Source organism: Molossus molossus, unplaced genomic scaffold, assembly GCF_014108415.1.
Source record: "Molossus molossus isolate mMolMol1 unplaced genomic scaffold, mMolMol1.p scaffold_m16_p_16, whole genome shotgun sequence".
Taxonomy (NCBI): Eukaryota; Metazoa; Chordata; class Mammalia; order Chiroptera; family Molossidae; genus Molossus; species Molossus molossus.
Window position 1 is genome coordinate 2,625,637 of NW_023425351.1, and position 23,008 is coordinate 2,648,644.

General features: G+C 49.9%; 1 protein-coding gene across 2 annotated transcripts; it reads right to left on the bottom strand.

Annotated features, from left to right (window-relative positions):
- Positions 1-1,306: 1,306 nt before the first annotated feature.
- Positions 1,307-22,695, bottom strand: RMDN1 (regulator of microtubule dynamics 1). 2 transcript variants are annotated; one of them, XM_036263739.1, is made up of 10 exons: positions 22,582-22,695; positions 20,008-20,125; positions 12,747-12,843; positions 11,966-12,125; positions 10,686-10,775; positions 7,306-7,361; positions 5,469-5,556; positions 4,229-4,259; positions 2,281-2,414; positions 1,307-1,881 (listed from the first exon to the last, which is right to left on the bottom strand). In XM_036263739.1, exons 2-10 carry the CDS (start codon positions 20,120-20,122, stop codon positions 1,816-1,818), a joined length of 837 nt encoding a protein of 278 aa, XP_036119632.1. In that variant the 5' UTR covers positions 20,123-20,125; positions 22,582-22,695; the 3' UTR covers positions 1,307-1,815. The 2 variants fall into 2 exon arrangements, with proteins under 2 accessions (XP_036119632.1, XP_036119633.1); XM_036263740.1 differs by having other exon boundaries at positions 1,309-1,866.
- Positions 22,696-23,008: the final 313 nt, after the last annotated feature.

The following is a 23,008-nucleotide window of genomic DNA, read 5'->3' on the forward strand; positions in this document are numbered from 1 at the left end:
GGGTGGACTGAGGAGGTGCCCTGTCCTGGTGGGAGCCAACCCTCAGTAAGGGGAGAAGACACTGGTGCTGGACCAGCCCAGCAACCACACTGCTCAGGTATCCCAGAGACGGGAGATGTCCTCAGGCCCAGTGCACCCCAGGTCCCCACAGCCTATAGGCCTTCAGTGGGTTAGGTTACATGAGCGATGAAATGCAATCAGCAATAGAAAGAAACGAACTACTGATCATTTAGATGGATTTCAAAGGAATTCTGCTGAGTGAGAAAAGCCGATCTCAAAAGGTCACACATTGGTGTCTAGAACGCTCTTGAAATGGCAGACGACAGGAACAGGCCAGGATGGGGGCGGGAGAGATGCAGGGGCCAGCACTAGGTGGCTTTGTGACACCAAGTCTGTGGCAGCCAGACCCCCAGTGACTGAGCCGCACACTAGGGAGAGCGCTCGGATCAGCCTGACGCCACTGTGTGGTGACCGTCTCCGCTGCAGGGGGCAGGAGGGGAGGGCCTCTGCGCAGGCTCTTGCAACTTCTGAGTCTACAATTATTTCCAAGTAAAATACGTTGTAAAGTTCTGTAAAGTATCAGCAGACACACCCTCCTCAAAAAGGCTTTATTACTAAAAGAGACCACACTTCACAACCACTCAGCAGAGGGTCTTCTACCCAGACCCGCGCCATTGCTCCTGCTGGTCCTAACAGCCCACATGTTCTCATCCCCAGGGAACAGCCTCCGTCCCTCTGAACGAAAGTGGTGAGCAACACTGGGCAGCGAAGCCCCAACGTGCACAACTCGCTGGGGGACCGGGGTTCTCAGTGAAACAGAGAGGCCCCCAGCCAGGACCCCCAGCGCTTCAGTCACTGCTGAGCAAAAAGATGGGCATGTTTTCGATTTCACAGAATGGCAGAAAATTAAATGCAATGCATGATGATTACATCCTGCTTCTAAAAGTGGAAGATATTTTGGAACGTTTGAGGTCTGTAAAGGCCTGGGTGTGAGATAAAGCAGGTTAACTTTCTACCTGTGACGATGGAGTGTGAAGGGGGTGTGGATTCTGAGACGACAAAGTAGCTATGGGTGGACGACGTCTGCAGTTAAGGTCAAGGTTCCGGAATAAATGCGTGACCGCACGCACGCACGCAGGCAGGACGTGTGACCCACGCACGCAGGCAGGACGTGTGACCACACACGGAGCAGAGCAGCAGCACAGGCCCCGAGGGAGCCGGCCCACACAGACTCCCGGTCCACACACTCCTCTCCAGGGGCGTCAGACTGCAGGAGGCGCCAGCCCGAGGAGTCAGCAGCAGCCCGTCTGCCTGAGACACCTCATGTCCCATTTCACCAAGCTCCATTATGGAGCAGGCGTGTGCTGTCAAGTCACAGGTGAGCCCAATCAGGGGCCCGTCCCATCACCCACGGAGACCGTTGGCTTCCCATCCCCACGACCCAGGTTCCCTCCTCAGGCGGCCTGGCTCCCAGACACACCATGTCACTGCTTTACACCCAAAACACCAACCCCAGCCTGACTCGCTGCCCCTTCTCCGCAAGGTCGCGCACACGCCCGCCTCACAGCGTTCCTGCCAGTTCCCCTCCATCCCAAGAGGCCAGTCCTCCAGGCCACCCCTCTGGAACCACTGGTGTCCCAGCACATGGGAACGGCGCAAGCCATGGGACTGCTCGGCCACTCCCGTGGTTACTGCTCTAGCCTTGCTGTTTGTGAAGAATGTGGTGCATTAGAAAAACGGAGACCAGCCAGGGGCAGTGCGGTTCACAACTTGTAATTGACAGGAGGGCAGTGTTCCCTGGGTCTCCCAAGCTGCTCAGTCCTTCACACCGAAGCCTGCGAGCAGCTGAGCAGCTTCCGTCTGCACCTGCAATGGAAACACCTGTCGTGCACAGCACAGCTCAGGAGCCAGCCTGTGAAGCCAGGTCACAGGTGACTGGCTCCTACGAGTTTCCCAGGCCCAGCCGCACGTGCAGGAACGGAACTGCCCAGCAGTGCCGGGGCCTCAGACTCGCCCACACCACACCCACTGCCCAGCCCTTGCGGTGCTTTAGAAATCTCATCTGATGGGCTACATGTCCGACAGGAATAAGTACCGCAGCAAGGAATCCATAACATCTGTCAGTAGTAACTAAGCATTTGCTGTATAGAAATTAGCATAAATATTAATTCGTGTTTGAAATGAACACTTATGCTTTTGGACAACTCATGTTTTAAAGGAAGCCAATTCCGTAAGTGTGGAGGGCGCCTCCCCGGCCCGCCGTCCGCACTGGGGCGCTACCTGCTTGTCCTCCTCGGTGCGGGCCGGGTAGTCCTTGGCCTTCAACAGCCAAAGCGCAGCCAGCTTCTTGTTCTGTAGCTTCAGATATGTCTTTCCTAAGAGGAGCAAGTTTTTGCTGTAGAAGTTTGGATCAACTGTTCAGAAGAAAGAAAAGCGAATTTACCTCAGATGAAATAGTATTGCTCTTATTTTTTTGGTCTAAATTCCAATAATTTGTGTGGTCGAAACAAACGCTCACTCACTGGGACACTCCTGTTCAGCTACCCCATCTCCAGAAGATGTGCGATAGGCCCCTGCACGCCCGCCAGGCGCCAGGCCTCGGATCACTCCCCTGGCGGGGCTGCGAGAAGCGGGCGCTCTGCCGGGCCTGGGAGACAGCCCTGCACAGGGGCCTCCTGCACCCCTCGCGTTCCCCAGCGCACCCCTTGCGTTCCTGCTGCACCCCTTGCGTTCCTGCCGCACCGTGTGCAGAGAATATCATGCACCCAGCACGTTTGCTGAACAAGACAAATCATCACACGCACACTGGACCAGCACATGCTGAGTAGGGCTACCCTTAGCACAGATCAAACAAAATCTCTGCTCTTTTGGAATTTATAATGAAAAAGAAAGAAAAACAACAGCACAATGAAATGTACGAAAGAGAAGAATTCCTTGACAGGTGTACAGGTTTTAAAGTGCAACGAGAAACCAAAGGAAAACGCGAGGTCACAGCGGGGCTGAAGCAGAGGTGGAGAGCACCTAAGGCGGAGGGGGCCGCAACACCAAGTCCAGGAACCGGGGGGTGGGGGGGGGTGGGGAGACACCACAAGACAGTCTCGCAAACCTCCCCACCTCTCCAGACTCCTGTCACCCTAGGGCCCTCCGTTCTCAAAGCACCCTTCCTCCTGCAGAGTTAAGTCCACCTGCTCTTACCCAGGCTTCTCCTTCCTGTGAAGGTCTGCAGGACGCCCCAGGGCTGTGCCCAAGCCGCCTCTGGAGTGCACCCTCCCACTCCTCTCAGCACCCCTGCCCAGGACCAGGCGAAACGCGGGGACTCGCATGTGAGCAGACGGCCCACCTTCCTGCACTTGGCCTTGGACACAGGGACAAGCACGCCCACAGTGCGTGACAAGGGTCCCGACAGAATTTCTGGGCACCGGGGACATCCAAACCAGATGTGGCCATGAGAGGCTGCCTCGAGCAAGTGACCCTCAGGGTAAACTCGGGACGATCGGGTGGAAGATTGCGCTCCCAGGAAAGCAGACCACGTCTCTCCCATCCCACACCCGAGTCGAACACCCTTTCAGGAACCTTCATTCCCACGTTCACACTCACGACAGGTGAACTGCCGTCGCGAGGACATCAGTGGGAGGCAGTAACAGTAATCAGAATTAACGTATTAGAGACAGTTAACATTCAGACACTTTTTCAGAAAAAGTGTTTTTTAAAAAGTACTTTGCTATCGTGGCAGCCCTCGGACAAGCCATCTGAGGGGCTCGCGAACCCCTTTCCCGGTCAGGTCTCACAGACACATCTGTAGTTGCTGTGGTGTGACGGCACACGCTCACGTCCTGGCTTCTGCGGCCTGTGCTCACACCGAAAGGCCGCTCAGGGCGGGGTGCCGGTGGAGGCCGCCTCCGCTCAGAGCCAGAGGGACGCGCAGCTCAGCGCCTGCTCGGGCATCTGCCCTGGGCTACGGCGACGGGCTGGGCCAGCACCTGCCCAGCCGAGTGGCCTTCGGTCTGGCAGCGAGGCCGTGGGAGCTCTGAACCACACAGTGGAGGACCAGTCCAGGGGCAGCCCAACGCTCCCTCCTCAAGTGATCCTCACCGAGTAAACCTTAAGGCTGTCTGCTAACCCCAGTGCAAAGGTGTGGCAGAATAAAGTAGTTGTGTTTTAAAATTCCTATTATATATAAAACACACGATTTTAACTATATTAGTATCTGAAATAAAAAATAGTTTACCTTGTTCTGCCCTCTGAAAGTAGCCTAGGGCCTGTAAAAACACAAAGAACCCCAATATAATTAAAAAAGATTTCAAGACTTATTAAAAAACATTTTCTTAGCATCTATCCCTATATTAAATATGAGCCAGGGAGCGCATAAAACACCTTAAAGAAATGGTCGCGTCATCCTCAGGGAGGGCTAAGCGCTCAGGGCCGAGCACAGCCCACACGTGGGCTCGGCCAGCAGTGCGTGTCTGCATGTGGCACCCGGCTGAGCGCGTTCATGCGACTCGGCATTTTCCCCTTCCTTCTCCAGCCCTGACAGCGACAACCAGTGACCCTGAGTCAAGTCAAAGCTGCCGTTCCTCTGCGGCACGTGCTTGTACCAGGGAATGTTAAAAGTCCTTGACCACTGAAATCCTTCATAAAACGTCACTGAGAGTGCGAAGAGGCTAATTCTTTCTGATTCAGTTTTGTAGGACGCTGGCGGACAAGTGATCTCTTAAAAGCAACCTGCTACAGCAGAGCTGTTTTCTCTCAGGTGCATTCTTTCATGACACCCATTCTCCCCGTGCCTCGCTGCGCTGCACATCCAATTCCACACGGCAGCCTTCTAGGGAAAAGAGCAGCTCCTGCCAGCCGGTGTGGCTCCGTGGACTGAGCGTCGTCCCGTGGACTGAGTGGTCCCGGTTTGATTCCCAGGCAGGGCACATGCCGGGTTGCTGGCTTGATCCCCAGTAGGGGGTGTGCAGGAGGCAGCTGATGGATGTTTCTATCTCCCTTCCTCTCACTCTAAAAAAATCAATAAAAACATAGTTTAAAAAAAAAAAAAAGCACCTCCTTATTTTGACACCAGTATTGAGCAAACTACTTCAATTGCCTGTTTCCTCACTCTGAAATTTTTTTGACAAGTAAATCCAAAATGTTCGCCCAGAAATCCCTTTGAAAGTCCTTTCAGCAGCACCTAAAAGAAGTTATCGGCACGAAGCCATGTTTATTCAGCAGGTAAACGACGCATTGTGCAGAACCAGTCCCTAAAACAGGCTGAGGAACAGGCGCTGCACCTCCTGGCCCAGTCTATCACCTTACGGAGTAGGCTGCACACAGAGACCAAAGGCAGCTATTCGCTGTGGGCACAACAAGCCCCCACTAGATCGCCTGGGAGCCACGGACACGGTGATGGCCGCACGTGGCTCAGCCCGGGGCCCGGAGAACGCAGGACCTGGGGCTCAGTCCCGAGGCTCCAGGATCTCACACACCTCCTCGTAGGTGGAGCTGGGCGGGGCTGCAAACAGCATGTTGGCGATTCTTCTCTGATACCAAGGCATCTCGGCAAACGTGTAACACCTGGGGAAGGAAAGTGACATCTGTACATCGAATGGCACCTCGTTTTCTCTTGGAGAGTCAAGCTTCTTCGCAGACACACGGGGAATCTCCTGTCGTCTGTTCAGCTTGCACTGGATGTAATACTTAGTCAGCCACCGCTCCCCCTGAACTGCGCAGAGACCGACCGGCACTGCCCACGGGCTCTGTGGCCAAGCGCGCACGCCAGCGTCACTGCCGCCAACTCTCCTCACAGCAGCCACTTTCCTACATGAGGAAAACTAACTGAGAAGTTAAAAAAGAATTAAGAAAAATGACAAAACTAAACATGATGTGCATCAAAAACAATGGCAGCCAACAGCTTTAAGAACATACGTTTAAAAGCAGGAAGCACAGCTGGCCGGTTTGGCTCAGCGGTTAGTGCGTCGGCCCATGGACCAGAGTCCCGGGTTCAGTTCCCGCTAAGGGCACATAGCTCGGTAGCAGTTTGTCCCCGGCCCTAGCTGGGGTTGTGTGGGTGGCAGCCAGTTGATGTGTCTCTCTCACATCGATGTTTCTCTCTCTCTTCCCTCCTCTCCCTCCCGCTCTATCTGAAGATAAATGCAAAAATGTCCTTAGGTGAGGATAAAAATTTTTTTTTAAATGAATAAGTATGTAAAAGCAGGAGGTGAATGGCTGGCACCCAAGCCCCCTGACCCATTTCCTACAGTAAGTAGGAAAGTGACTGCGAGTGTCAGCGTATGTCCTTCGTCCTGCAGCTGACCGACCTCGGAGAGCATGGCACATGGTCTGCACTGCCCCTTGAGGGGACAGTAAGTACTCAGCCCTGCAGACACCCCATAGCAAATGGTGTCGTGCCTGTGTCCAGACAGACTCCTAAACCAGCAGGCTGGCACACGGAGCCAAGGGACACACGGACCAGGAGGCACTGAGAGGTGACCTGCACGCAGACACACTCGGGACGCAGAGGCCCGAGGCCCGTGCTCCCCCAGGGTGGGCAGGGACCCAGTGTCACTTTGCCAGGGAAAGAATAGCTGTTCCCAACAAAGGGCACTTGACCATCTACCAAAAAGTTCTAATGCCTTTTCCAGTCTTAGTGCAGTCACCTCCCCCATCCACAGTCTCAGTGTCTGCAGCTTCAGTCCCCATGGTCAACCGTGGTTCCAACTATTAAATGAAAACTTCCAGAAATAATTCCTTCCAATTGAATGCCCTTCCAAGTACGGTGATGAGCTCGCATGTGACCTGCACAGTCCCACTCAGGACAGGAATCGTCCTGTGTCCAGGGTGCCCACACTGCAGACGCCCCCACCTGTCTCAGCCATGAGACGGACTGTGGAGGTATCACAGGGTTTGTGTTCAGGTCACCTTGACTTTAATTCATAACAGCCCCAAACACAAGCGTCGTGATGCAGGCCCTCCGGGCATGCCCAGAGAAGCCACGGGCCTCCTCACTCGAGAGGTGATCGGGCAAGAGCAGCAGACAGGCTGGGAACCTCGGCGGCTCTGGGAGCCACGGGGCCTGGACACGTGCCCGCGGACACGGGGATGGGTGAACGCAGGTGCTTCTAGGTGATCTGAACCACAATGTCTGACATGGTCAGTCAGATTTAGTAATTTCCAACAATACACGCACAACTGCTGGTTAATTTAATGGATTAAGCACTCCTGACTGCCAAATAGTATTTTAAAATACTTTACATCTTGCTTTTTTAAACGCTATAAGATCATACTAAGTACCACTGAAATAGGTATTCAAAGAAATTTTCTTACCAAATACCCATTAGGTGAATTGAGGTAGCATCTTTCGGGTTCAGTTCAATTGCTTTCTGACAAGAAAGGAGAAAAGCAATCATTTGTTTTCTAAATAGCAATAAGGACTTTGTCATTGCTGAAGGAGCCAGGATGTGAAGGGTCTCGGATCCCTGCAATTCAACCTTCCATGATCATCCAAACCAGTCCCGACTCTATAACTGGTTACATTTGTTTCAGTACATGCCAAGTGGCTGATATTAAGGTTACCCTTATAGGGTTCAGAAACTGCGAACAGAGATTCTCAAGATGACAAAAACATGAGATCTGTAAGTGAAATTAATTTAAAAAATAGTGCCCTGGCTGGTTTGGCTCAGCGGTTAGAGCGTCGGCCCGCGGACCAGAGAGTCCTGGGCTCAGTTCCCGCTAAGGGCACGTACCTCAGTTGCAGTTTGTCCGTGGCCGCAGTTGGGGTCGTGTGGGTGGCAGCCAGTCAGTGTGTCTCTCTCACATGGATGTGTATCTCTCTCTTCCTCCCTCTCTCCCTCCTGCTCTATCTGAAGATAAATGCAAAAATGTCTTCGGGTGAGGATAAAAAAATGGTAATAATCTATAGGTCTCAATGATTCTTCCTGCTAGATTAAAAGAAACACAACGTTCTTTTGTCCGAGCCCCATGTGACTACGGAATGAAAGCACTTTTCCGAAAGGGACAAAGCCCCTAACTCCAGGGAATCCGTGCGGAGCCAGCTCGCTTCCCTCTGCCCACGGCTGAGACGTGCAAGCAGTCAGCCTGGGCTCACAGGGTGGGTCTCTGTTTCTACTAACTGCACGCCTGTCCTGTGGGAACTGCTGCAGAGCATAAACTACAGAATAACTTTATACAGCTACTCCTCCTTTATACATTATTTTGTTGAAAACTGCTCAGGAAATTTCACAGATTAATGTAATATGATTCAAAAGAAAAGACCCTTGCCCTGACTGGTTTGGCTCAGCGGTTGGAGCGTCGGCCTGCGGTCCAGAGAGACTCAGGTTTGGTTCCCGCTAAGGGCATGTACCTCGGTTGCAGTTTGTCCTCGGCCCTGGTTGGGTCGTGCAGGTGGCGACCACTCGATGTGTCCCTTTCACATGGATGTTTCTCTCTCTCTCCCTCTCTCTCCCTCCCACTCTATCTGAATAAAAAATGGAAAAATGTCCTCGGGTGAGGATAAAAAAACAAAGACCCTTTTTTAGAAACAGACTTCCTAGCATATGCCTCTGTGCACCCACCTTTCCGTGTTCAGGTGGGAACGTGTGACACACACATTTTCAAATCTTGGTGCAGCTTCGAGAGTGGGCTGTGAAGCCAGGCCGCCTGGGCCTGGACCGCAGCTCCTGACTCCTGACTCTAGCTCGTTTCTACGTTCCTGCCCAGGTGCCCTTCCAGAGACCCAGCAAACCCCACTCCTCCCAATGGGGCCGTGGTGGGAATGACGGGACCGAGTAACAGGAGGCACTTCACACGGTGGCGTCTTCTGTCACCCCGTCTACTTTTCTTAGGACCAGCCGTGGCCCGTGTCAGCAGAGGTCACAGGAGAGCCACTGAGGTGACAGGCAGGGCTCCTGCTTCAGTAACATGAGTAAGAGCACCAGCCGGAAATGTACTTTTCCATAAACACAGGGACATGATTTGCAGCAAAATATATTCTAGAGCATATACAACTGAGCTCTGTTCTGCTGGAGCGCCACTAGGGAACGAAGCCCTGCAGAGACTGCGTGAGGAGCTGCGCTGTGTCCCACCAAGGCAGCACAGCCGAGTGACGTTCTCGATGCAGAAATTAATTTAACACGTTCACAGTGCCCGGGCACCAGAGGCCCCTTCCCCATGGCACGGGCGAGACGGACTTCTCGCCAGCAAATCCTTCCAGTCTAAGTGTCTTCAAAAACAACCCAAAGAGCCCTGGCCGGTTTGGCTCAGCAGTTAGAGCGTCGGCCTGCGGTCCGGAGAGACCCGGGTTCGGTTCCCGCTAAGGGCACGTACTTCGGTTGCAGTTTGTCCCCAGCCCTGGTTGGTCGTGCGGGTGGCAGCCACTCGATGTGTTCCTTTCATGTCGAAGTTTCTCACTCTCTCTCCCTTCCTCTCTCTCCCTCCCATTCTATCTGTACAAAAAATGGAAAAATATCCTCGGGTGAGGATAAAAAAAAAAAAAAAAAAACCCAAAGATTTAATTCCGTCTGACTTTACATGTAATAATGGAATCTAAACGAGTACAAATGATAAACACTAAACGCTGTCATTTTAAAATGCTTAACACATGGGTGAAAGCTTACACAAAACACTGTATTTTAGAATATAGCCCTCATGATTTTAAGTACAATATTTATTAACATAGTTTCTGTAATTTTTCATTGTTCACATCGGAAGTTATTTGTCCTGTCTGTGTACACACCAGGGCACAGAGTAATTTAGGAGACGTATCTAATGCCACCAAGTAAAACGCTGTATCTCACTGCATCTAAGACACCTGAAACATGCCACCTATCAGTGGTTTATGCAGCACGAGGAAGAAAAAGAACTATGAGAGACCACTGACTACATAACGCAGTCTAATTTCAGAGGCCTTAAAACGTGAAAAAGGCATAAACTGAAATGTATATACATGTGTGAACATACATGTATGGACACACGCGCACACACACATGCTCATACTACTCATGCCTGAGTAAGAAGCCAGATCTCCTGATTCCCCGCCCAGTACTCTCTCGACGAGGACCTGAGGCGATCACCTTCGCACTGCAAAGTGCTGTCACTCGGCCTGCCGTGCTCCCTGCAGGTCGCGAGGATCCGACATCCCGGCGCGCCGTGCAGTTCTGCTGGGAGGGCAGTGGAGTCGTGCGCACACACACTGTGGCACACAGACCCGGGGGAGAGCTCAGGGTGAGCACATGAACTAACTTCAGGGGAGACACTGAACACACCCGGGTAACAGTGTACACAGTGCTGTTAGTATGGACCGTGAGGAGCCCACACCTCCCGCTACGGGACCCTGTACAGTCCCCTCACAGACTCTGGCTTTGGCCACGTGACTTGGGTAGGTTGAAGGGATGTTCCCACGTGCGAGGCAGGTTTGCACACGGGACCGCCCCCTGGCGTGCCACTCTGGAAAGCCAGCAATCATGCCGTCAGGTGTGGGTCAGGTGACGGAAGGGACAGAAACCCGTCCTGTACACCAGTCCTGGCCGAGGAGCCGACGGCGCATCCCCGCGAGCTGAGCTGCACCTGCAGAGCAGAAGCACCGGCGTGGCCACCCAGCACTGGAGGACACCTGTCACTGCTCCAGGCCGCAGGGCGAGGGCTTGCTGAGCTGCAGGGTACATGAAGCACATCTGTCCAGGGAGCTGATGCTTGTCAGTTCATCGTACCTCAAAATGCTCCTTGATGACGTAGGCGTTTGCAATTTTAGCCTTGATGCCTTCGTAATCGCCAACATCACTGATGCAGATGGCATACCACTAAACAGAAGGAAGCAGGTGTCAGGAATAGCAGTCCTCAGCGGTCCATTCAGTACAGGGAAACTAACTAATGCTCTTCCTCAGTTGTCATTCTCAGGCAACAAAAAGCCACGGAGCATGAACACTGTGCCACATCCCCTGGGACAGACAGCGCAGTGGACAGGCCTTGGGAGCTCCAGGGACGAGACCAGAGAACGAGGCCGGGAGCAGTGCCTCTCTAATCGCCAAGAAAGTTATCAACACGCAGTGATTCATGTCAATGGCTGAGTACACAGATTTAGAAAAGTCCCGGGCTCAATAACAACCATCTCACCTTCTCATCCTTTTCCTGGGAGCTGCCTCCTCCCCGCCATGTGCACTGTCACAGTAGTAACAGCCACACCTGCTGACCGGGACCCTGTCCCCACAGCCACACTGAGACACCGGAGCTTCTCCCCAAGAACGCAGCCCACAGCACACGCCCCGCACACACAGGGCTGAGGAGTCACAGGGCCTGTGCTCGGAGGCTCCGCCCCCACCCAGGACTACACGGCTGGCAGACAGGGTCAGTGAGGACGCTGCCACCTCTCTCGGCTGACCGGGCCTGAGTGACACCCAAGCCTCCCAACACAGGCATGAACGTGCATGAAGAACACCGCAGAGATGGGCTGTGACTGGGCCACAGAAGTCCTGACAGATTTAAAGGATTGCATCCTTAGTAAAAAACAGTATGCCAGGGGATGGACGAGCCCCTAAAGGGAGCGTTCGGACATGTCACCATGACCTGCAGCTCTCCTGAGGACAGTCCACCGTGCTCCAGTGACGCCCCGTCCAAAATGCCACCGCCCTGTATTCTCCCACGGCCGCTGAGAACCGCTGTGCTGAACCCGTCGGGAAACCCAAAAACGTGGGAAGTCCCACAGGAAAGTCCCACTTGGTCTCAAACCAGAAACAGAACGAGAGGAAATGAGAGAACACCTGTCAGGTGCCTGACCACTGGGTTGAGATCCAGGTAATTCATGGAACTACTGACATGTCTGGTCACCAAACGCACTCACGAAGGTGACGTGTTCAAGAATGAAAGGAAAGAACTTCCTCACACCTCTCTCCCGACTTTCAAGCAGAGAAGGTTCTCCCTCGTGGACCTGGGACAGCAGACCACCCAGGGAGTGCCCACAGGACACGGGAGTGGCTGTCACTCTGAGCCTCACCTTGTGAGCCGCGGAGCTGGCCTGGGTCCTCTCCAGCGCCCTCCTGGCGCACTCCAGGGCCTCGTACACCAGGGCCCTCCGCTCCTCCCCCGCGGCTCCGCGGAGCTGCGCCAGGTCGCGGGATGCCCGAGCCAGCCGCCACAGCAGCTCTGCGTCTTCGCTGATGAGAACAAACACAAAACCACCACTTTGCTGATTTCAGAGGAACATCCATGTGAGAGACACTGTTCTGTGGCCTCCCGAATGCACCCCGACAGGGTCAAGCCCACAACCTAGGTGCCCTGACCAGGAAATCGAATCGACGACCTCTAGGTGCCCGGCACGACACTCAACCAGCAGAGCCCACCGATCAGGGCAGGCACTCTAGTTTTCAAACAGGAGATGTTTTTAGTTTCTCTGAACTGTGCTTCTAAAGCCATACACAGATACCATACAGGGAGGCACACAACGACCCCAAATCATTTAAAACTTACACCAATATGACAGCACTTTAAAAGAAATGAGAAATATTCAACATAGGTGATATAACCGTATATTCAGCAACTTACCTTGTATGATCCATTACAAATAACAAAACATTTCAGTGTTGTACTAGAACAACCTTTTCTAAACCAATGACATATATGCAGCATTTTTAAATCATTTAATGTACAAAAGAAACAGCTATAAATGAAATTCTAGTATCATTCTGAAGTGAACACCTTTCAAGACCATGACCCACTCGAAGTGTCCCGGCCCACGTGGGGCCACTGAGCGGTGTGCCCAGCGCTAGTGTGCTCACCTGTCCTTGTACCGGACCAGCAGCTGATAGAGCTTCTCCGTCTCTCCGCTTTCATACAGGTAGTCAGCCTGCTGGAGGATTTCTTCACTTCCGAAGACTACAGAAGAAAGGGCACAGTTAGGCTGTCTCCCAAGCCAGATGGCAACAATTTTAGGAAACAAAGGAAACCAAAGACCCGAAACTCGAAGGCATCTACATGTAAGTGCGGTAGAAGTAAGTATGAAGCTATCATAAGGGTTTATTTAAACCATGGCAAACAAAGAACTAGAAAACTTATTCTTGTACTAAGTGAGATACATTTTTTAAAATGAGAAAGGAACTTCCCATGAGAAGGTTTGGTACCAACACTCTACAGTCTCTGCTGCTACCGCTGCTCAGCACCAGCCATTGTGGGGAACGATGACAGGACACCCGTCGCAGTACTGAAATTGTTCATCTGCAGGGACTGAGCCACCTGTCCCAGTCGGTTCTCTTTGTGACCCACACTTTGCAGAAGAGGAAAATCCAGCATGAAAAACAGATACGATAAACGACAGAGAACCTGGTGTACCTCACTGACACTGCTCACCCAACTCAACCAGTGTAGACACGACCTGCAAACACCCAGGCCTAGTGTGATGCTCTGACAAGTCGCTCCACCTGCTACTGAGGAACAGAGACCTGCGTTCCCTCTTCTACAGTGGTGCCTGTTATTCAGTTCTGCAGAGGACCCCACACTCCAATGTGTTCAGTTCCATTTACTATTTATCTTGGAATGTTTTAATTCGTCAATCAGAGTGTATTTGAGGTCCGAGTTTTGAAATATTAAAACCTAGTTCATCAAAAAAAACTCATGAATGTATGACACAACCACATGAAGTAGTTTTCATTAAGTTAACATCATGATGTATCATATACTCGTTTAAGAAAATTTAAATGACAATGGAAAAAAAAAAAAAAAAAACAAAACCCTAAAATTAAAGTTTTTTTTTCCTTTCCTTCTTTCATCCTACTTCAATCTGGTTAAGTGCTAGAGGTTAATACTATTCACAGAGCTGGTTAATTTCCTTAAGTTGGCTTCCATTTTATTCTGTATTTTTATCAGTGGCTGAGTCTCCAAACTTGGGTTCTAACAACACAAAGACTCTTTGTACAAAGAGTAAGGGGGTATCCCAGCATTCTCAGCCACTGTCTGTTGGCGTCCACGTCTGAACCCAGGACCTGTGACAGTGTGCAGTGTCCAGGGCAAAGGCGAGTCACGTTGACAGATGGATGAGCCGAATCAGCCAGCCTGGAGATAGGACACGACCTTGGATAAGCCGGGTGGGCCTCACAAGGGACGAGCGAGGGAGCAGCAAGTCCTAGGAGGTCTGACCGGAAACAGGGCCCGCGGGGCATGGCTGTGCTGGGGATGGAGGGACAGGCCTCCAGACAAGGAACGCGGGGAAAGCCTCTCACGCCTGAAACACCAGGAACAAGCTGCCCTCGAGCCGCCAGGACCCCTGCCGCCTCCCTGACTCGAACCCAGGGGGACTCACTCTGGACTCTGCCCTAGGAACCGGAAGGTCATACATGTGTAAGTCACGAAGCTGGTGGGAACCTGTCACAGTGGTGAAGGAGCCTGTGCCACATGGAACGTCCCGCTCCACACGAACGAACGCGGACGAGGCCTGTGGGAGCCGCAGAGCACATGTACTGATCACGGATCCTGCTCCCACCCCAAGGAGCCCGCTGGAGACTCCCGTCCACAGAGGTCAGCAACTCTGCATTCACCCCCGTGCAATGGAAAGAAACATGCAGAAATCTAGTGAATAATTTAACTTTTTTGTGTGCATTATTCTTTTATAACTTCTTAAATCACTTGTCTCCAATTTCTTTTTTTTTTTTTTCTTTTTTTTTTTTTTTAATCCTCATCCGAGGATATTTTTCCATTTTTTGTACAGACAGAGTGGGAGGGAGAGAGAGGAAGAGAGAGAGAGGGAAACATCGATGTGAAAGGGACACATCGAGTGGCTGCCACCCGCACGACCAACCAGGGCCGGGGACAAACTGCAACCGAGGCACATGCCCTCAGCGGGAACCGAACCCGGGTCTCTCCGGACCGCAGGCGGACGCTCTAACCGCTGAGCCAAACCGGCCAGGGCTCCAATTTCTTTATTAGACAGTACAGTACTACAGTGCCCAGGCTTTAAAAACACGTTTTCCCTGACCCAAACAGAAATGTCTGAGACGGTTCCACATGTGATCTACAAGACAAGATGCCCTTCCTCTGACACAGACGCCCAGAGCACGGGGTGGGCGCATGCAGACCACGCACATCTCTGCAAACCAGCTGTTGTTTCCTCCTTTAATGCTCTGCACTTTTCCTTTAAGTATTTTCTAAATACTTAAAAATACACTATGTCACTGACAGAGAGACCACATTCTATAAACTAAACCAAACTTTTAAAGTAAATTACTTTTCACCCTGGACGGTTTGGCTCAGCAGTTAGAGCATCAGCCTGCGGACCAAAGATTTAAGGGTTCAATTCCGGCAAGGGCATGTACCTTAGTTGCAGTTCATCCCTGGCCTCAGGGTCGTGCGGGAGGCAGCCAGTCAATGTGTCTCTCTCACATCAATGTTTCTCTCTCTCTCCCTCCCTCTCACTCTGAAGAAAAATGAAAAAATATCCTCAGGTGAGGATTAAAAAAAAAAAGGTAAATTACTTTTCAACTTCAGTAATCAATATGTACCCCAAGATGAACTGAGATATTAATTCACCTACCACTGTACAGTGAAAATTTAAGTTTAGCCTTTAATGAACATGCGCAGGATCTTAATCCCTGAACCTCTGAATTTTTGGGGAAAGATCAGTGATGTGCCTGCATGTGCCTGGCGGTCAACGCTGGTTTCCTGGTTCTCCTGCTGAGCGCGCTGGGGGCCACACGAGGCACCAGGCCAGGGATAAAGACTCCTCTTCGCAGGTAAAGTAGCTCTTTCTGAAGTTTCTGTGCAGAACACTTAGGAAGCAGGAAATGAGCACATACACTTTCTAGACACTCTAAGATCTCCCTAGATACCAGAAGGCTCTGAGCACCGACAACTACATGCAGTGTCAGGCACACTTTCACACTGATGCTCCTGGGCAGGACTGGGGTGAGGCTCCAAGGCCCGGAGACTGACCACATCTCTGCCCTGTCATCAGTAAAGAGCTTCAGCTCAGGGAGAGACAATGGCAGTGATTTGGGAAGGTCACTCAAGTGGAGCCACCCTGAAGCATTTTACAAGTGAACTTTCAGGAACACAAGAGCATTGCCAATGTGTCAGATGTCTTGAGAGGCTTTAGATTGTTTAAGGAAATAACACACTTTCTATTGGAGTGCTTCAAAATTACTGCTGACGAGCAGGTGTGTGGCACAATCTTGTGACAATTACAGACACTGCCATTAAAAAGTGAGTCTTGCCCTGGCCAGTTTGGCTCAGCAGTTGAGTGTTGGCCTGTGGACCGGAGAGTCCTGGGTTCAGTTCCCACTAGGGGCACGTACCACAAAAAAAAAAAAAGAGTCTCAATCCCATCCAACCGAAATGTCCAAAGCATAGATGCCGTTAATTTCTAAAAATGTCCACTACAGAATATGATTTAATTCCAATAAGTGGAGAAAAAAATTTAATTGGTTTGAATGTGCATAAAGCAGATCTAAGGAGAATTTAGCAAAAGTTTTTATGAATAGAATTACTTGAAGACTCATTTCAGAAAAATACGAAAAGCCCTGGCCAGTTTGGCTCAGCGGTTAGAGCGTCGGCCTGTGGGTTCAGTTCCCACTAGGCCCATACCAAAAAAGGGGCACATACCAAAAAAAAAAAAAAAAAAAACCCACACAAAAAAAGAACCACAGCATAGCAAAGAGAAGGGAGAGGACCAAGTAAAACCTGTAAGGACCTATGAAGCTACATTTTCATACAAACATGGATCATTTTCCAAGTTATAAAAAACATGGCATCTCTATTTTATCAATAACTGATGTTTTCTCAAGGGTCACAGCCTAGTCTCATAAACAAATTACATGATCATGCTAATCAACTGATTATGAAGTGAAGTTTTGTTCCAGAAAACAAAGCTAGAGCAAATGAAGGGAAGTTAAGCATACACCCATACTGTTCTCCCCATAAATTTCAAGTGCTCAAAATATGCTTGAAAATAGAGAAAGAACTCTACAACATAAGGCAGGTTTCATTAAAATCTGCAATAAAGCCCTGGCAGGTTTGGCTCAGCGATTAGAGCGTCAGCTCGCAGACCAGAGACCCGGGTTTGGTTCCTGCTAAGGGCACGTACTTCAGTTGGTTTGTCCCCAGCCCCGGTTGGGGTCGTGTGGGTGGCAGCCAGTCGATGTTTCTCTCTCTTCCTCCCTCCCACTCTATCTGAAGATGAATGCAAATCTGTCCTCGGGTGAGGATAAAAAGAAAAAAATCTGCAATAAAGCCCTGGCCAGTTTGGCTTAGTGGTTGGAGCGTTGGCCCATGGACCAGAGTCGCGGGTCCAATTCTGGTCAAGGGCACGGACCTTAGTTGCAGTTTGGGCCCTGGCCCCGGTTGTGTTGTGCGGCAGGCAACCAGCTGATGTCTCTCTCACATCGATGTTTCTCTCTCTCTCCCTCCACCCCCCCATCTGAAGATAAATGTGAGGATTAAAAAAAAAAAAAGTCTGCAATAAATACAATGAATTCAGTTTTCAGAATAAGCTACACCTTGGAATATTAAAATGTTGTTTTTCATGTTTTTATTTAGTGCTAGGATTGGAATGAACATCTTGAGTTATTTCTGCATATACATATTTTATTTTTCGCACTGCGGAGGAGCTTCCCACCTCCTCTGAATAGCATAGACAAGCACACAGGTATAAGCTGGTCGAAGTGAAAGCATCAGCATGTGCTGGGTAAAAAGGATCAGAATTTCTGTAACACAACATACACACATCACATACTTTTGGGCCAAGTGACAACTACGCACGTAGAAAGGCAAGTACCGCACATCAGAAACCCCACCCATTCTGATGCAGTCACTCAGGCCCTGGGAGAACAAGGAACATCCAGCACCCAGAGCTGAATGAGAAGCTGGAGAGCTGAGCTGTGCTACCCCATTCCCTCTTACAACCTCTATCAATCCGAGTTCATTCAAAGCCTTGATTACAGTCCTGTGACCACCATCTCTCCTGGGAGTTCAGAACAACGGCTTTCAGTCCCTGGGAAGCTCGAGCTCCCTCAGAACGTCCCCAGATTTCTCCGCACTTTTAAAAGGAGCCCCTCGCCAGGGGGCGTTGTCTGTGTGAGGCCGCAGTATCCCTCTCTCCCAGGACACATTCTTTCCCAGGGGCCCCAAGTCCTCTCCTAAGATTCAAAATGCTTCCCTTAAATCAGCAAGAGGGGCCAACAGCCAAGCCAGGGGGCCCTTTCATTACCACCATCTCCTAGCCACCGGCAGTCATTTCTTCGCGGACAAGTCCCCATTGCTCAGGATCCTTTTCCTTCCCTGTAGCCGAGTTTGGATCCTTCAGAAGGACACCAGAAACGGGGGAAGAGAGTGAGGAAAACAGGTGACAGGGAGACCTCGCCAACCCCACTGCGACTGTGCAGGGCCATGCCCAGCTCAGGCGGGCCTCACTGGGGCCTAGGACCTTAAAATGTTATCTGTATGCTACTGAAAATGCAGCAATTTCACATCACTAGATACTTCTGAACACACGGGCCGTGACCACAAGGCTAAAGGAACCTGGACTTGGCCTCCAGGTGCTGGTTTGCTGCTCAGGAGCACGAGCCCTGCGCTGGTCTCCGCAGCGAGGGACACAGAGACAGGAGGTCGAGTCTCTGCTCCAACACCTTGACTTTGAAGAAATTTAACTTGGTGAGCGTCTTTCCGACAATTAGTATGATAATGGAGAGCGCGCGCGCACACACACACACACCTTCAAAGTGCACCCACTGAGCACACCTCTGAGGATAAACTGTCTAAATGTTAATACTCTGATGCGATAACATGCCTGTCTCCACGTCACCCAGTTGCTGAGAATGCTGAAGCTGCGGTGAAGAGCTCAGGGATTTTAGAAGCTGAGCAGTTTCGTTTGCCCAAATACGCCATCGAGCCGATGACGGAGCCAAGCCCTCCGCGTCCTTCCCAAACAGTGCGTAACAGGACAGACAGAAATCACACAGCATTCTCAATCATTTCCTTTTTAAAAAAAATTTTTTTCTTTTTCCTTTATTGATTTGGGGAAGAGAGGAAGAGAGAAACATCAAGACAGAACATCGACTGGCCGCCTCCTGCACGCCCCTGACTGGGGTTCGGGCCCACAACCTGGGCATGTGCCCTGACTGGGAATCGAACCAGCGACCTCTTGGTGCAGGGTCAACGCTCAACCACGGAGCCACACGGGCCGGGTTCAATCATCTACTTTTTAAAGAATAGTCACAGATACATAAAATTAGTAAGTAATAATTTTTAGCTAACATTCTGGAATTCTTCATCTACCAGAACTTTAATAAGAATGTCCATTCAAGATCAAATCTCTGCTGCTTTCTCCTCCCTCCCTCAGGGTGAGTAAAACGCGGGGCTGTGAAAAAAGGCTTCACCTGTAAATTAAGAGATTTTTTTCTAATATGATGAAATTTTGCCTCTGTGTATATCCACAACTTGTTTAACTATATTTAATTTTTAAAATATGGCAACTCTTAATATATGTTTATTTATCTACAGTATGCCAAGTAAGAAATTTGGTGTAATTTTTCTACTTTTCAACCAGTTACTTGATACTTAGTACCAAATTGCATTGTTCATAAATTAAATACTTCTACCTCAAAGCAGCTGTGCCTTTCTTAATTAACTATCAGGAAGAGTGTAACACATCAGCAACAAGGAAACAAAACAATCACTGCAACGTTACAAAGCAGGGAATGACAAAGATGTCTATACAGATCCACAGATAAGTACTGTAGGCTGTGTGGGACAGATATGGTCTCTGTTAGATATTTTTTTCCCTCCACAACCCCTCAACCCTTTAAAAATATATCAACATTCTGTCTTAGCCCAAGGGTCCTATAAAACTGAAACATATAAATAGAGTATTTCTCACTGAATGAGTTGTAGTTATTAGAAGAATATGTAGCGGGCTGACAGGTGGAAGAAAGCAGAAAATAACTTAGCTGATAGATGACAATGTCGGTTTCGATCTCTATTCAAAAATAACTATGCTGTTAACCCAAAAAGGACACACAGAAATCACTAAGTGTTCCGGATGCTTAGCTGACTCACCTTTGGCTGCGGCATGAACCACAGAAGCTGGAGAAAGGAGCTGATACGTTTCAAAACCCAAATAAGACAAGGCTGAGAACATAAGGCTTCTTTTGAAAGTTCCTGGGTTTCCCATCACCTGTGGAAACAATTACAGTCAAAGGTCACCAAAGTCTGCAGCAACTGCTACACCAGGCAAACATTCCACCATGTTTCTCCCAGCCCCAAAGCAATCACTCCTAAGAACATTGGAAGCTCAAAATTTATCTCATCAAATTCCTCAGTAAAACTTTCACATCAATTATTTTATAGGAAGAGCATATCCTATGAAGAAAAAATTCCTAACAATTGCTAAGGGTGGTAGCTTATCTAAAAACCAGTCATGCTAGTAAGTGCTGAATTGAGAAGGCATGAATATTATAATTGTATGAAATAAAATACAAGACACCAACATATAGTATCAGTCCTGTTTTTAAAAAACTAAATCTTGTTTTACTGATTGATTTCAGAGAGAGGAAAGGAGAGAAAGAGAGAGAAAAGAGAGACAGACAGACATTGATTTGCTGTTCCACTTAGGTATGCACTCACTGGTTGATTCTTGTGTGGGCCCTGACCCGGGATCGAATCCACAACCTTGTGTATTGGGACGATGCTCTAACCAACTGAGCCACCTAGCCAGGGCAATAATATCAGTCTTAAGACTACACAAGATGAAAAATATTAAATATGGTAATTACTACACACAAAAAGTGTACATGCTTTAAGGTATCTTCAGACGGGATCCACAAACCCATAGTTCTCAGTAAGCAATGAATAAAATGAAGAGTACATCCAAACAGATGTAGAAATTACTTTTCCTAAGCCTGGCCAGAATCCTCGAGACCAACAGGCAAGGCCTGTGCGGGTCCTGCCCCTGCTCCCTGAACAGCACCGCTCCCGGCGGCCCGTCCTGTGGACTCGTCCCATCGGCACAGAACAAGCCTCTGTAAGCTGGGAGCTTTCTCTTCTTAAAGCAGAGAGCAATCAGCACCCTCCTGACTTCACGTCCCCCTTCAGTCTCACCTTCTCATACTCTGACAAATGGTCCACTCTTAGACCTCCTCCTGTCCACGCTCGGGCTCACTCGAACCCACCCACTGCAGGCGCCTGGCCATAACCAAGGGCACTCTGCTCCACGGCCATTCTCAACTCTCGTCTCACTTGACCCAGCACCAGCATTCAGCAGCAAATCATTCCCTTCTCTGTTTTTTCTTAAATCATGACTGCATGCTGGATTTCTTAAAACTGTTTTGCTGAGATCCATGACATACAACAGCACGTACGCAATATGCACCATTTAGGACATAGTAGAAACCTGTCAAACCATCACCACTGCAGTCAGGACATGACTGCCCCCTGGAATCAGCCAGCCCTTTCCTCAGCTTGGGCTATCCTCGCTCCTGGCATACTCTTTGTGTGGCCTCGCAAATACTCCTCTCTTGGAAGTCCCTCCTATTTCCACAATGGCTCCTCTCTTGTTGGTTCATCTCCAATCTCGCCCTGCCCAGGTGTGTCCTGAGCTCAGGCCCAGACCTCCTGTTCCATTTGGATCATTCTGGTGACCACACATGGTTTCATGACTTTAAACACCAACATGCCAAAACCCTGCACGGGATCCGCACCAGGATGTCTTAAATGCAGCTGCCTGACCCACACCTCTCGCTGCAGGAAGGATGACAGGCACCTCAAGTTCATCAGCCAAGACAGTGACAGTCTCCCCAAAGCACTCCTCCGTTTTCCCTCTCACAGTCAATGACAGCCGATTCTTCTGCTTGTGCGGGTCAACACAACACACACAACCTGGGGTCCTTCTCGACTCTCTCCATACCCACAGCTGACCCACATTCTACCTTCTCTGTGTCTGGGGTCGGAGTGAGGACCAGCGCATTGCGGCCTGCTGAGCGCTTGACTTTCTTGAGCACGAGTATTCAGGCTATCGCACACAACTGGATTTAAAACAATAGCAAAGCAGTAAAACTAAATTTGATGTAATCACATCTTTAACATTTAATTTTCTGAGTTTATTTGTATTTAACAAAGAGAAGTAAGATGGGGTGGGGCAGAGCATATGTGTGGGTGTGTATATGGGTGGGAATGTGTTGGGTGTGTGTGTGTTGATGGTGGTACCTAGAAAAAGAAAAGGAAAGTCCGGCCGGTGTGGCTCAGCAGCTTGAACGTTGTCCCATGGACTGAGAGGTCCCAGTTCGATTCCCAGTCAGAGCACATGCCTGGGGTGTGGGCTCAATCCCAGGTTGGGAGTGTGGAGGAGGCAGCCGATCTATGTTTCTCTCACATCAATGTTCTCTCTCTCTCCCTTCTTCTCTCTCAGAAATCAATAAAAACATATTTAGCAAGAAAAGGAAAAAAGACCAAGACTTTATCAGTGAGTCTCCTAGTTCCCAGGTTCTGGCAGGCTGATCGCATAGCAGAAAAGGCTGCACAGACCTGAGGAAACTCTACATCAGGGTGCTGGACTCTCTTGCTGATGTCAAGCTCAGTAACCCACCCCCTGGCTTTCTCACAGGGAGAGAAGCACTGTGGGCAGCTGATACTCACATATCTGATGGTAAATTAATGAAGGAACAGCTTGCAGCTGGACTCTTATCAGTTTGGTTAATGCAAAGCAGCTTCCTACTCATCTCTGGGAAAGTAGATAAAATCATGTTTCTGGAACTGAAAAAAATCAATTAAGAGAATCAGGACTCAGTGACGCTCCAAAATGCTAACAACTTGTGAGACTGAGACAGCAAACCGTGCCATGTCCCCTCATACACCCAGCACAATGCCTTCCACACAATGAATTCTCAGAAACATTTGTTGAACAATAAAAGCAAGCAGCTCTCTCTTAGATATGTGTTTCCTTCAACATTAATTATATGAACTTCAAGCTCCAGACTTCAAAAATACAAACTCATCACTGGAAAAAGGAAGGTGTCACCACCATGTCCTGGTTTCCTAACCTCCCTCCAGCTCCTCCTCAGTG

Excerpts from the sequence above, each read along its gene's own strand:
- RMDN1 (XM_036263739.1), bottom strand. The coding sequence starts at position 20,122 with ATGGGAAACCCAGGAACTTTCAAAAGAAGCCTTATGTTCTCAGCCTTG. Across the intron at positions 10,776-11,965 it reads CCAGCTCCGCGGCTCACAAG|TGGTATGCCATCTGCATCAG; the intron begins GTGAGGCTCAGA and ends CCTTCTGTTTAG. Across the intron at positions 2,415-4,228 it reads CTTTCAGAGGGCAGAACAAG|TTGATCCAAACTTCTACAGC; the intron begins GTAAACTATTTT and ends TCTTCTGAACAG.